Source organism: Psammomys obesus, unplaced genomic scaffold, assembly GCF_907164565.1.
Source record: "Psammomys obesus unplaced genomic scaffold, mPsaObe1.curated_primary_1811, whole genome shotgun sequence".
Classification (NCBI taxonomy): domain Eukaryota; kingdom Metazoa; phylum Chordata; class Mammalia; order Rodentia; family Muridae; genus Psammomys; species Psammomys obesus.
The window spans coordinates 68,110,884-68,125,827 of record NW_026585504.1 but is presented as its reverse complement, the minus strand read 5'-3'; the positions used below and the strand labels follow the sequence as shown (position 1 = coordinate 68,125,827).

The 14,944-nt window shown below is 40.0% G+C and overlaps 1 protein-coding gene across 1 annotated transcript in view; it reads right to left on the bottom strand.

Moving 5' to 3' along the window:
• The window catches only part of Thsd7b (thrombospondin type 1 domain containing 7B), a 565,744-nt gene that overhangs the window by 372,899 nt on the left and 177,901 nt on the right, over positions 1-14,944 (bottom strand). The window contains exons 7-8 of the mRNA XM_055603283.1: positions 5,003-5,194; positions 3,093-3,327 (exon numbers count right to left, since the gene is read on the bottom strand). Coding sequence (XP_055459258.1) covers positions 3,093-3,327; positions 5,003-5,194 — 427 coding nt within the window. The remainder of the gene's footprint in view (positions 1-3,092; positions 3,328-5,002; positions 5,195-14,944) is intronic.

The following is a 14,944-nucleotide window of genomic DNA, read 5'->3' as shown; positions in this document are numbered from 1 at the left end:
TGTTGGCTGCTTATGTTTGGCAGGATGGTGTAGAGACAAACAGGAAGAATGAAAACTTCGTTGTCAGCTGTACAGCTTCATTAATAGTTCACAGTAATTAGCAGGAGCAATCCCCCAACACCCCGTGTCTGTGTGTGTGATGTGAAAAACCCATCAAAGTGACTTATGGCCTATAGCAAAACTGGAGGTTATTTATTGAAATAAGATTTTACAGTCTCATATACAAATTTTCAAAAAAAATACATACTACATTATAAATTATTCTTTAAGCTCTAAACTTTTGTTATTGTGATTTATTTTAACAACAAACACCTTTAAGTTAATGTTCTAGCTTCATATCTGACCAAAATCAACTTACTGGAAAATGTAGTTTATTAGGTCCTCACTCCCATGTTCATCACTTAGGGGAATCAGGGCGGGAACTAGAGGAGGAATTTGAAGGAGAAACCAGGGAGGAATACCCTTTGACAGATCACTCCCAGGCTGGTGTCTAGCTAGCTTTCTTTTCTAGCTCAGGGCCATCAACTCAGGGAGTGGTTCTGCCCACAGTGGGCTGGGCTGCCCATACCAGTTAAGAAACAAGACAAACTTCTACAGACATGCCCACAGGCCAATCGGATCTGTGAAGTCCAGGATCTGACACTCCCTTCTCAGGTGACTTTATGTTTTGTCAAGCTGACAATTCTAACTAGGATAGTTAACATTTGAAAAGGATGGCATGTTCAGACATCTTTATAATAAACTCTTATTCAAAGTAATTATGAGATATGGGAGGACAATGAAGGCTGTTTAACATACAGAGCAACATTTCTTGTCCATGTAATACTTTAGTGTGTGGTAATAACTTACTTAGTAAGTATGAAACTTCATTTTATTGTCTTTTTGTTAAGAAATGAGAAAAAAATTACCTTAACACAAAGTGGATTTTTTTCAGCTGTAGTTAAGAGCTGAAAACTTATGCAAAAGAGACTAGACTCCAAGCCTGCTAGATTTCTTCTTCATACTAATAGTAAAATTTCACCGAATGTCAGTCATGGTTATCCTATTTTTAAGTTATGTCTGTTTTATTTTTATATTTGTTCTAGTGTTTCATGGGTGGTTTTGTGAAGTTGAAAATTTAGCCCAAAAATTAGTAAGGTTGCAATCCTTTCCAGAAAAAAGAAATCCCGTGTCCACATAATACAATTATACTAAGACTCCTAAATTTCACCACTGATCCCATTCGATTATTTGTTGGAGTGGGTGACATGAAGTGTTACAGGTCAAGCTTGTCTAGAAAATCACTGATTCATGGATACATGCAGTCTACGTGCTACCACGGCTACCAGGGAACCGGAAAGCTGCGACTGTTACAAGTTGATGCCCTCACGTGCCACACGTACTGTAAAGTCAGACACCAGGGCAGCTCGCATCCAGAAAACAGGTCACGGTTACCAATGGCTCTTCATGCTGGCACCCTCGGCTGCCATCTTTTGTGCTGTACACATATTTGTATAAGGTAAAAGATGAAACCAGATTCTCTGGATCTTTTGGCCTTCAAGTTTTATCCTTGTCAAATCCCTTCCCTCCTCTACACAGTTCTCATTTATTCCTGAATTCCAGAAATGTTTATGGGCTGACAACATGGTAGTCAAGTCACATACAGCAAGACACAGAGGTAGAAACTTCCTGCCTGTGCTTAATCTCTAATCAGTTGTCTTTGAACACATTTTCAGAACCATCAGCTCATCAGTGGTATGAATGGTGGGCTACATCTGTCCTGTCAGCGCTCCTCCTCAGATAGGTAGTTTTGTTCCCTTAATTTTAGCTTCCGTGGTTTCCCTCATAGCATTGCCTCCATTGTCAGAAAGGGCAGGGGTGCAGTGAGGAGGGCTGGGCATGATGCTGCCTGCATTGGTGCTGCATCTCTCTGGCTGTTAGCTTCACTCTCTCCTCCTACTTTTATCACCTAACTGCAGCACCTCTAAATTTATGCAATTAGAGAACTGACAAAGAATTTCTTCTTCCTAGAATGAAAATTCCTATTTCCCAGGGGAATGTTGAATTGCCAAGCTGATGTCAATATGCCAAAGCTTCAGTTCTGTGACTCTGCACTCCTGTGGCCCACACAGGGTCTTCTATCACAGCTGCAAGGGAATTTCTGAGGATAGGTCAACCAACTCATCTCTGAACATGGCACAGCACCTTAAATTCTCTGTTTTCCATCAGACTCTAAACAAGAGATAGAGCCAGAAATGAAACTTTCCCAGTAGAGTTCTCTGACCATTTTTTTCTCTTTCTTTTTATCATCACTTGAAATACTTCTTGACCTGGTTTTTGCAATCTTTATCCAATCTTTATCCAAGCTCCCATGTCAATGCATCCCTATTACCTTTAAAAAATGTATATCTTCATTACAGAGGATGTAGAAAACACACACCTCTATTCCACTTAGGAACACAGATTAGGCAAAATAAAATGTCTATGGTAGGAGAGATCTGACAAGAGTGCAACATTACCATTCAAAGAACAGACCCTAGCCCCAGGCTGAACCAATCTCTGTAAGATTTGAGAAGGCCTAAAGATACAGAGGTCAGCCATAGAAAACTTGTTTGATTACTCAGATTTACTTCATGCTTATGGAGATCACTAATTTTTCATTGACTAATACGTACATTACAAATGTACTTTTGTAGCATACTATTGAATGCGTGTATTTTTAACGTATATGCATTCATCTTAAAGGGTTGAGTAACAAGAGCTGCAGGTTTTAGAGAGATAGTTTTATGGTTAAGAGTATGTACTGCTCTTCAAGACAACCAGGGTTTGCTTGCTGGAACTCAAGTAGGCTGGCCCACAACCACCATAACCCCAGCTCCAGGAGATCGGACTCCCTTTTCTGGCCCTTGTCAATAGATGACTGCACACATGTACGCATACATACACATGTATGTACAAAGAAAAATAAAATAAATAATATTTTTCAAAGAACAACAAAAATTTTGTTACTCTAGAACAAAACTAGGCCTATCAGTTCTTTGACAACCATTTTCTACTAAAAATATGTAGTTATAAAATGGTCACATGCACGGTTAGCAGAAGGCTGGGAGTACCTTTTGCTCATTACTTGTCCCACGTGACTCTTGATACAGAAGACCCTCCTTGTCTGAATGCCCACACCACACGTCGCCTCTCCATTCCAGCCAATGGTCACGTTGAGGGCAGTCACAAGAGTGTTTTCAGAGCAGGGACCCCAAGCAGATGTCTCCCAGTAGAGTGGGGTACAGGAATGATCATTGCATAGACGGTACTCTTGAAGGTCCTGACTACTAGGGCAGGGCTTTCCACCTGTGAAAATTTCAAATGAAAAAAAAAAAAGAGCAAACAAACATGTTAATCATGTTGCTCTCATTCTTGTTTTGTTTCTTCTGTGATGGAGATCTAACCTACTGGGTCTTTCTGGCTCTGAGATCAGGGATTTATGTCCCATTCCACAACCTAAGAATAGCATTATGTTCCTGCTTCCCAATTAACAGGCAAACAGGTCCATGTTCAGCAGAGTATAAAATTAATTTAGTCTGTAGTCTACCTATGGAGTATATGTCTCTGAAATGGACTCCAAGGAAATCAACTTTTCCTTTAATATTATTATGTTTGCACAGCTCCTCAGTGAGATAGACTAGCTCAGGACCTTGGTATGACACTATGTCACATGCACACTATACATTTATGAAACGGTGACGTAGAACAGACCGTGACCTTAGAGTGACGTTATATCAAACACAGAGTATGCATAACTCCATTTCTTAAGGAAGATATTATGTTTTTCAGAGTGAGATTTTTAAAGTATTCATCCCACCTCAAGCATTTTAGCTGCCATTTATGAAATCCAGAGGCATGTGCTACAATCTGGCAAGAGAAAGCTCCTCTTAAACTCTGAAATAGTTTCAACAACCCATAACGCCCTGGCAAGGAGAACAGGCAGATGTTTGCCTTTACACACTTGGCTGAATCAGATACCAAACCTTACCACTGTCGATTCTTTTACATTTTTATTCTGCTGTAAAAAGTGGTATGTCTCTGAAGTACTGCTCTTTCCTGACCAAGCACACCACAGTGCTTTATTCAGTGGGACAAATAGCTCAGAGGCATGGCCTCCACTTTGTTATTTTTATTCTAATTAGTACTAATCCCACCCCCCCCATCTCACTCTAGAAACGTCAAAGCCAGGTTATATAAAAGCAGTTGTACTTTAAGATAACAAAATTCTTCCTTTGCTGTGACCTTGGACCTACATCTCATGATCACAGAACTGAAATCTCGTTTAAGATGCTGCTCACAGCGGGGGCCCACTGTCTTGCTCCTCTAATGGAACCACAGTCTGATGAGGCAGAGGGAGGACATGAAAGGAAGGACATATGTGTCTGGGGACAGAGTCCACTGCTGGGAATGATGGGAACCACTGTTCCTTTAATTTGTTCTGCAGTCACTATCCACATCCCCATAGCACCCTTTACCGTCTACAAAGCTATTTTCATTGCTTTCATATTCCCTCCCTGGCCCCTGGCACTAGGTGTTCTGGAAAAGAAAACCAGGACACAGATCAGTACCTCAGAGATGTTATTGGCAGATCTTGGTGGAAAAGCCAGGTCCCTTGATTCCTGCTTTAGAACTTTTTGTACGAGACAAATCCAATTATGTTCCCAATTGTACAAGATACCTAATCCTGGACGTGTGACCATACTTTGCTCCCTCCTCTAAGAAGTGGAATAAAAACAGCATCTAATTCATTAGATTGGGCCATCTGAGAGTTTGGATTAAAGAGATTTATGTGGAAAAATGAGCCCAGTGTAGATAAAATAGAAGACTCACAGAAAAGAAAGCATATCTGGAAATGAAATGGTTAATGCAGGTTTAAAGAACAGAGATATCATCTAAAGTCTAGCTACATGCATGGCAGGAAAGTCTCTGTTATTTATATAATAATAAAACATACAACTGAAGCAGTGACTCTGTAACTCACCTTCTCCAGCCAATGCCAGGATAGAGCGTGACCTGGTTTGTTTCCCATCTGAGTTTTTATTTGAACAGGACTGGGAGCAGGACGACCACACTGTCCACCCGCTCACCACACAGTCCATTCGGCATGGAATTTCACAAGCCATCCGTTCAGGAGGAGAAGGCATTGGGCAGAGACTCCCTGATACTTCTTCTCCTGTAACCAAACAGTAAGAGACAGTTGCTTAGCTGAAAGAACGCACCAATTGATTGCTTTCTCTACAGTCCCATTTTGTCTTGGAAGCCTTCAGTGTGTATTCAAACCATGAAGTCCAAATATGGAGCTACTGTTAATTATCTATAATGTTTACATCAAGAGAAACCTGCCAAGAGGTAATGTGATATTTTAAAAGGTAGAAAATATGGCCACATTCTCATTTGTCATTCTTCATAAGGACAAAGCTGGCTTCTTCTAGAAACAATTTGGCCATGAATGGCTGGGGTAAGTATGACTGATGTTAATCGCAGACATATGGAACAGTGTTCATTCATCTTAAAAGTGTAGACCCGAGTACTCTGAAGCTCACAATTGACACCAACCATCACAATCCATCCCAGAAAGGGAGAATTTCATTATCCTAGCTATCTTTTCAGTGCTTTTGGCTCTGAATATTTACTGTCTAGCAAAGATTGTCATGTGATTTTTGTCTTTTTGATGCACAGGAATAAGTAATCTAACTACAATGGAAAGGCCTAAGGCTGAAATCAGACAATATGCTGACAGAAGTTGAAAGCCTGTATGAGGTCCTCCCTAATACATTTGACAATAATCTGAGTAACTTCCAAATAAATAATAACTGTATTTAAAATTACAGTACAAAACACACCAAGTATCAAAGATTACCAGTATTTCTATTGACAGAGAGCCTTTGGTGTCCATCTACAAACAACATGTTCAGTCCTTTGCTATCATATCCTGCTACAATTTTTGTAGGTTCCAAAACAAGGCAAGGTAGTGCTTAACCATGAAGAGATGCTAAGACAGATGGGATCATTTCTAAGTTGCTTTTCATATCTCAAGTGATAACAGTGGGTTTTTTGTGAAAAATAAAACACTTTGGGGTTGTTTATCATTATGACAAATTCCTTAGATATAATAATGCGATTCTTCTCCCCTCCCCTCATAAACAGAAGACACAAAGAGTAAAGAAAGGCAGCATCCATCATTTGAAATAACAACACAAGGTATGTAATGACAGCTACAGGATACAGACAGTTTTGTCTGAGGGACTTTAAAGTTTGGAAATTTCCTGTCATGATCAGCCTGACACACAAAAATAACTGTCAAGGAGAGGAGTATCGAGCACCTCCTTGTTGTAGACTCCATGTTTTGCATATGTTATTCATGTACTCATGTACCCTTAGGAGACACTCATTCGGGTCAGAATGCTCTGTCTCAGCTCATGGGGAAGGAGTCAGAGAGTTAGAGTGGAAAACTGACTCATGGTTACCAAGGAAACAGTTGGGAATCACAGCTAACCCTCCTAATTCCTGAATTTCCATTATCCCATTATCCATGCTATGTCTAATTCCTTGGAGATGGATGTTCTTTCTGAGGAGGTAAATAAGACCAGCTGACAGTCAGCAAGCCTGCCTGAAGGAGAAGACAGTGCGCGGTGGATATCTGCATTCATATTTGTAAATGAGGCCAGGCTCACTGCCCTTGAGGTACAAATAAAATTTTTCAAGCATATTATGAGAAGTAATAGAGATTCCGACAGATAATCAAGCTGAAAGCTCAGTTCCAATCATTCTCCTTTCAGCCTCAGTCTATTTTCAGGTTGAGTCCACACAGGGTACCCACTCCTCCACACACACACTGGAAGTCAGCTAGGGGCACCTCATTCCCACATGTGGAAGCCAGCAGGCCAGGAAAAAAGAAATTAAAAAAACCTACATCTAATCAAAATTTAATTCCTACTCTTGTGAATATGATTAGCATAATTTTAACACAAAGCATTCTAAAGTAATGGTCTGAAAAATACATTCCCAGGAACAAGAGATAGAGAATCTCATGACGAGTGGGAGGGGTAGACAGTGAAGTGGGATGCACTGCTAAACACGGACGCGGGGTTAGAACGTACTAACCGAACAGGATGTTGACAACGTGAGTGGACATCAAAAACTTCCCAGGAAAGAAATGGCGTGGAGCGCTTTTCCACAACAGCTCATCAATGCACACAACCTCCTCTTAAGGAATGTCTCTCTAAAACAAATAGCATCTGTTTTAAGCATCTTATGCTTTAAGAAAAGCTTATATTGAAGAGTTATAAAATTGTCTATTTTTTAAGGAGTTGAAGCTATGTGCAGTGGCTGCTATGAGATGAGAACACAGGCTCGATGAAATGAACCTCCAGAGAGCGCATGACCATGATCCAGTTAAGCTACAGACATACAAAATTAAACCAAATCCATAAGTAAGCGGCAAATCTATGACCAAGACAGAAAACACTACTGGGATTCCTGACAGAGCACCTGTCGGACTCAGTGTCACAGTATGTTTTTAGATGAAGAGAGATGAGCCAAGATCATTGACAAGAAGGGGAGCAGGTCGCAGGCAAGGGAACAGTCCTAAAAGCATGGATCCAGGAAAATAGCAATGTGGAAGGCAGATAACAGTACTGTTCATCCCCTGAGATGAAAACCCACATATTGGGAGAGTTATCTGACATTGAGTTCTAACTGGATAATGAAAATATGGGAACAAGTTTGTATTTATCTGCCTTCTTTTAGCTCCTAGTTGCTCCACCTTCTCATGACCCAAATTTTACCTCTTCTCGAAGCATCACACATTCATACAATGATACCAGAAGCATTGACTTCCAGACCTCAAATGCTTTCTAAAATGAAGCTGTCTCGTGACTGGACATATCTCTTACAGGTGCAGCACAATGACAGTATACCCAGAAGCAGTCGAGTATTTGCCCTTGCTATGGCAGGTCTGTGAACAAGCAGACCACAGTGGCTTTAAGGAAATCAAACTGACAGTCAAAAGCAGTTCCTGCAAATCTCATGTGTCTTTTTGTGTAAGAAATCTCACTAAGGAAAAGTTACAAAGAGAATTGTAGCAGCAATGTGTCCCGGCTGGTCCGGTGAGTGCTGGAAGTGAAGTGCAGCATTTACCTTCTTAAGAATACTTAACACCCTTTCCTTGTTATCTCACCGAGTAAATAAGAACATCGCCTTTCCAGGACAGCCCAAGGACGAAGGATTACTTAGCCATCACACATGGAAAGTAATATAACACATGGAAGGCTCATAATAGCAAGGAAACTTATATTATTTGCAAAAGGGTTAGCACACACACACACACACACACACACACACACACACACACATGGATGCACACACCAACCAATACAATAAGGGCCTTTTCATTTGATAAATCTCAGCTTTTTCATTTTAACCATGGAATATATGACTTTTATTATTCTACAGAGTAGAATCATATGTCTACATATGTCTACATATGCCTATGTAGGCTCACATGAATGGCAGAGATACTTATAATAATCTAACTTGTTTTGTTGATAACATGAACTAATAAATCCTTCAAAATCTCATTGAAGCACCTGAGGCTGAAAACCTCACCTCCACCTAGGTTTGTGTGTGTATTAAGCCATAGAGAAGTAGCCACTCTTTCTTTTATGTATTTTCCTTTGGATGTATCAATGACATTAACTGACTCTAGGCATGTATGGAAAACACAGCAACCTACAGAAGAGAAGCTAACCCATTACTGTGATTATTTTCAAGCTCTGATAATTTAATATCATAGTAAAACAGAGGTATGTTAGAGAAAAATTGAATTCATCTTCCAAGGAGAATACAAAATTACTCCAAGCCTCCGCTAAGCTGGAGTCAATGCTGAGCAAGTAAGACTGGACTGTCACTTCGGAGGAGCCTTAGTAATCTAGTGAGGGTACGGGACTCTTCTGATCACTAATAATAAAAAAATTCAGTATGGTGAAATGATACAAAATTAACTATTTTAAACAAACAATCTAGTGTTCTCTAGAACATTCACAGCAGTGTATAACATTAAAAATACTTTCATCATTTCAAACTTAAGGCAAATTTCCAGTAATCTCTCTGTTGTCCCTTCCCTTTACCCCTGAAAATGAAGTAAAAGCATTTAGATCAAACATTGGCCCACATATATGTCAATATAGTCAGAGATTGTTGTGGTCATCTTTCTCACACTGCCATTGAACAACACCACTGAATTATTATATTTTTAATTATTATTTTGGTACAAATTCTTGCTAAGTTGCCCCAGCTGGATTCTAACTTGGGATATTCTTGCCTCTTTTTTCTGAGTAGCTTGGATTGTAGATTTCCACAATCAAGCCTGGATTCAGCACTGGAAAGCAATTAAGAATTTTTATTTTTCCAGTTCCAGTATGTATACCTAATGATAAACTGCAAATAGTTTACTGTAGGTTCTCTGTGGTCACGAAGCAAGACATTTCTCTAAACCAAACATTAGAATAGTTATCAGAGATTGGCTGGTTTCTACAGAAGTATATATTTAACATGTAGATTTGTTCTATTCAAATTCTGTCCCATGGTTCTATTGCCCCATTTTTATAAATATAAACAAATATCACAAAATTCTTTTTTATAATTTATTTTTTTATTAATTACAGTTTATTCACTTTGTATTCCAGCTGTAGCCCCCTCCCTCTTAATCATGTCCTCCCTCATCTCCTCCTGTGCCCCTCCCACAGTCCACAGATCTGGGAGGTCCCCCTCTCCTTCCTTCTGATGCTAGTCAATAAGATCTCATCAGGAGTGGCTGCATTGTCTTCTTCTGTGGCCTGGTAAGGCTGCTTCCCCCTCACGGGGAGGTGATCAAAGAGCCAGCCACTGAGTTCATGTCAGAGACAGCCCCTGTTCCCATTACTAGCGAACCAACTGGGACACTGAGCTGCCTTGGGCTACATCTGTGCAGGGTTCTAGGTTATCTTCATGCATGGTCCTTGGTTGGATTATCAGTCTCAGAAAAGACCTCTGAGTCCTAGATTTTTTGGTTCTGTTGCTCTCCTTAAATTCTTAGTTTCCAAACCTAGATTACAAGTGTTTAAAGCAATAAAAAGGAAAAAAAACATATGATCTATCCACATAAAATAGGCAGTATGATTTGAAACACAGACAGGTGCTTGGTTATTATGTCAAATCTAAGCTATGTACTCTTCCAGAAATGATGCTCACTGGTTACTTTATTGATATTTCTACTTGTATGCCACTGTACCATCTATAGAAAATATTAAAGCCATTATCAAAAATACTCTACATGTCATAAAATTTTATGACCTATTTAAACCTCAGAAAAGAATGCCAATAAATGCTGATTAAATGCTTGCTAACAGTGGAGTAAGCAGACTTTCCAGAACAAATTTAGTGGGGTACATCTATGTTGGATTCCACACGTTAAATCTAAATGGTACCTCTTGAAAGGCCAGTAGCCTCTGGCCACTTCTAGACCAAGATCCTAAGCAAACAAGGACACGCTTCTATTTCCATGCAGTAAACTATGGAGCCAAAGCTCGGGGAGAAGCAGCTCTCACTTGTGACATTCCAATCGTGTCAGCAGGGTGACTGCTGCTTCCGCGTGCTTCTTTCAGAAGGTGACACTTACACGCATCCCTAGTCTACATACACGGGGAGAGGAACAAAGAAATTTGATGCTCTTATGCTATTAACAATATTATAGTAATAATGACTATTAGTAATAGCAACAGTGTCAAGAGCTGCGTGGACACAGCAATAAACCTAACAATCAGAGACGCTTATAGTGAGCTAAGCTAACCATTCCTATTACCAGTCTTTCCTGACTACCCACATTAACACCCTTTGTTCAGTTGGAGCCACTGCAATACTTGAAGCATAAAGATGTTTTAAAGCTCGATTTTTAAAATTGTGTGCCTAATATCTAAGCTAAGCCTGGAGTCAGATCTGTGAGACTTCACCCTTTCTGCTGTATTGTTCCCCTGGTTCAGATCCACTGATTGTCTTTTTCTTTGTGTCCTTTCAGCTGACAAGCAGCCATGGGGAAGGGGTCTGTCGAATCCACTATTAGTTTAATGACCTAATAGTCATTAGGAGAGACTTGGCCCAACGAGGGAAATGCCTCGGTTATCTGGTCCACGTAGCATGGGATCAGCAGGAAAATAATCTCAAAAGTAGAAAAGGTAAGCCAATAAAAAGAAAGAAAAAATTTAGAGGTAAAAGGTTAAAGCAGAGCCCACTGGGAAAATACAAATAGTCAATAAAACAGTACAATGTATGATGCAAATAATAACAAATAATAAATAATAATAAATCATGGAAAAAAATAAAAGGATATGAAGGAGGTTTGCAAAAAGAAAAACAATGAAACTGTAATCACTATATTTAGAGGAGAAAGACTTAACAAAGTCTAAAATGAGTCCAGAAGATACCCCAAAAGAAATATTAAAATGATAATATTTCAGGTAAGTAATGATAACAGATGAGCAAAAGATATTTTCAAGGTAAGTGTTTTTAAAAAGACCAGGAGGGGCTAAAATTTATCTCTGAAGCAGGCCAGATGCCCCCAGAAGTGCCCTACTACCTCAGCAGCAGCCCCCATACTTACAATACTATCAATACAGCAGCCAACACTTTAATCATGTAGAAAGTACACAGCACATGGTGTAATCAGCTGCCCTCCGAGGCCTTAATAAAAGAAAATACATGCATGGTACTTAGCAGATGTCAGCTCCCAGTGAACTACATAACACGGGCATTTAAAATTCACAGCTAGAGAGCTGGTCCACGTGGCACAGGCCTGCTCTGCTCTTGTAGAGTAACGGAACTGTGTCCCGTTCCCAGCACAATTCACAGCCCTCTGTAACTCCATTTCCAGGGTGTGTCTTATGACACTGAACTCACGTTCACACACCGACACATACATCCCCACGCTATGGATGCACATCATACTTTTAAAAGAACAATAGATTTCCAGAGTTTACAAGCGTTCTACAAGACAGTAGCATTGCTATGCTCACTTTGCAGATGATAACCTCTGCTTTTGGACAAGTTAAACAACTGTGTGAGGCCAAAAGCAAGTCCAACAAGAGAGCTGCAGTGTGAGGCTGGAAAGCCAAGCTCCAGAATTCACATCTGAGTCAGGACACTCCACTGTCCGCCATGCTCTCTGTTTTGGTATTCATGCCTTCTCCTCTGTCTCAGGACACTGTCTGAACCTGACTTCCGGCTCCCTAGGCTAATGGGAGTCAGTCAGTGTAAGCACTGCCACATGAACACTTGGTTTGCCTTGAGGTGAGAGGAACTGCTGAAGTCTGGGAACAGGGTCTAGGGTCAAAGAGCGAAGCACAATTCTGCAACATGGTGCCTTAGTGCTGGGACGTCTGTTTCTTTAGCTCTAGCCACCTATTCTAGAAGGAAATTACCACTGCTCTGTACGTGTGTTGAAAAGTTCACAAGATGACTTCATTACAAAGAAAATAAAAGCTTTTACAAGATTAGAAGTTGGAGCACTGTGCTCACGCCTCCTATTGTGTTGAGAGCGAGCAGTTGTCCAGCAAGTGTCCCTTAGCACCATGGGGCAAAACCAAATCTTTTTGGAGTTAATGCTGACTAATTACAAAAATTAGGAAAACAAAATTCCTATTTCTTTTGATCTTTTCAAGTCTCAAAGAAATGTATCAGTGCCAATTCTTTCTGGAGACTTTCTGGACAGTTTCACAAGGTCTCTAGGTGAGCTATTTCCATCAAGCCCATCTTCTTTGTCTGAGTTGGAAGCACACTTGCAGCCAAGGCTGCTGTCTTGGATTCCTGTGATGGTTTCCGGATTCCAGTCCACACACTTCATACTCAGCTACATCCAACTCTAAGCAACTTCCCATTTCTCGACAAATCAGCCTGCAGGGGCTTGGGACTCAGTTCAGAGAGGTAATTAGCTGCCGGCTCAAGACTGGCTTGTGCCTAAACACTCTACCTTTGCTTTTGCCTTAGCCAATCCTAAAGCCCCACATCCCATTTCCTTACATGCATTCCACAGACGGAACAGCAATAGCAGGGAAGCATTTCTGTCTTCTCCAGCTACTCTCTCCTGATCCAGGGAACCAGACCATGTAGGTCCTGTCTTATGCTGATATCCTGAGACCTACAGCCTTCTTCCTTATTTGAATGATCTCTACAAGTCTAGTTCCCAGACTTATTCCAGCCTTTTTCCTCCTATATTTTATACCTGAGATAAGAGTTGGAATTCCACTTTTGTTCATTGACTATATCAAATCACCAAACCTCTTAACTGGAGCCAGGTGTTGTGTGACACCCTGTAACTCTAGTACACAAGTTAACAAGACAGGAGGACCTTGACTTCAAGTGGGTGTGGGCAACAAAAGGAGCTCTGTGCTACTGTGCGTTACATAGTGATGTCCTATCTCAATTAAACAAAACATAGTCTACCTTTTCTAGACATGGCGGATGGCCTAACATGGGGATTATACTGCCCAAAAGGCACAGGAAAGCATGTGGGATGTTTCATACCTGTTTAATGTGGAAGCTAAGTTTCTCAAGGTTTTTTTTTTAACTGAACAATTTAAGACACATAAGGAAGAGGAATAAGAGAAAAAATATTTACCCTCTAGGATACAATAAGTCAGTCTTCAAAAAAAGAAACATTGAAACAGTGCAATGCTGGAAGAAAAGGGTAAGTGGTCTAACTCTATTTTAATTAAAATGTTCACTAAAGATAAGCAGTGCATGCAAAACAAAGTAAAATGCAGTTATCTGTCTGTCTGTCTGTCTAGTGTGTTTGTGTGTGTGTCCAGTTTCTGAGATGGGGTCTAATGGAGCCCAGGCTTGCCTCAACCTCATGACATGCCTGAAGATAGCTCTGAACTCCTGATTCTCCTGTTTCCACCTCTCAAATTCTGGTATTGCAAACATGTACCATTTAAAGAGGAGGAGTGTCATCTAGTCAGATTGTCTTTGACACCCACCAAAATGTGACCTTGAAAGCTTAAATTTCTTCAGGCCATAAGCATTTGCAATAAATGCAGAGAGGGACTGACTGTCATCTCCGGTTATATTATTGGGACTGGCGATAGATCAAAGAGCTAATAGGAAATAATACTTAGAAAATTGCAAAGTGCGATTTATATATAATGTGACTTTTTATTATGGGTGAAAATGAGAAAAATGGGCATTTCAAATAGAAAAATGATCTGGGCCAAAAATATTCATCCCAATTTTGTCCTAGGTGGGAAGCTACCAGGAGAGCTGCAATTATTTTGAAAACATGAGTAATAACTAGTTAGCAAGCTGTATGGAAAGGATTAGACTAGTTTCAGTAAGAGGTTTTCCTTTAGCAAGCACTCAGGTTGCCTGAAAGTTGTTTTTTTTTTTTTTTAATACTGAAAAATCAATCCTTTTAAGTTAGACCAGACAAGTCAATAGAGTAAACTGATACCATGTCAGTGATGAATAATCATTCCTTCTGTAATTAACCTTCGGGAACATAATTAAGTGCCCATACATAGGAAATGCATCACAATTTAATTGCACAATCAAGAGGTTTTCAATTTCTCTAAATAACACCAATGGCAAAGAGCGTTCCTGACCACACCACTGATTGCTTTTCTAGGAACAATCTAAAAGTGGGAAAATAAAGTCAAGGGGTATGAACCTCATGAAGATCATTCCAGAAGTAACTGTAAGTTTGCTTTACCCTATTATTTACCACCACCCATAACTTTTTAGATTGTCACACATACATTCGCTTTTTGTGTTATATGGATATCATATGGTTTAGAAAGTGTATCATCTGATAGACCATGAGATGAACAATTCTGTCAAAACATGCATAAACACACACACACACACACACACACACACACACACACACACACACACA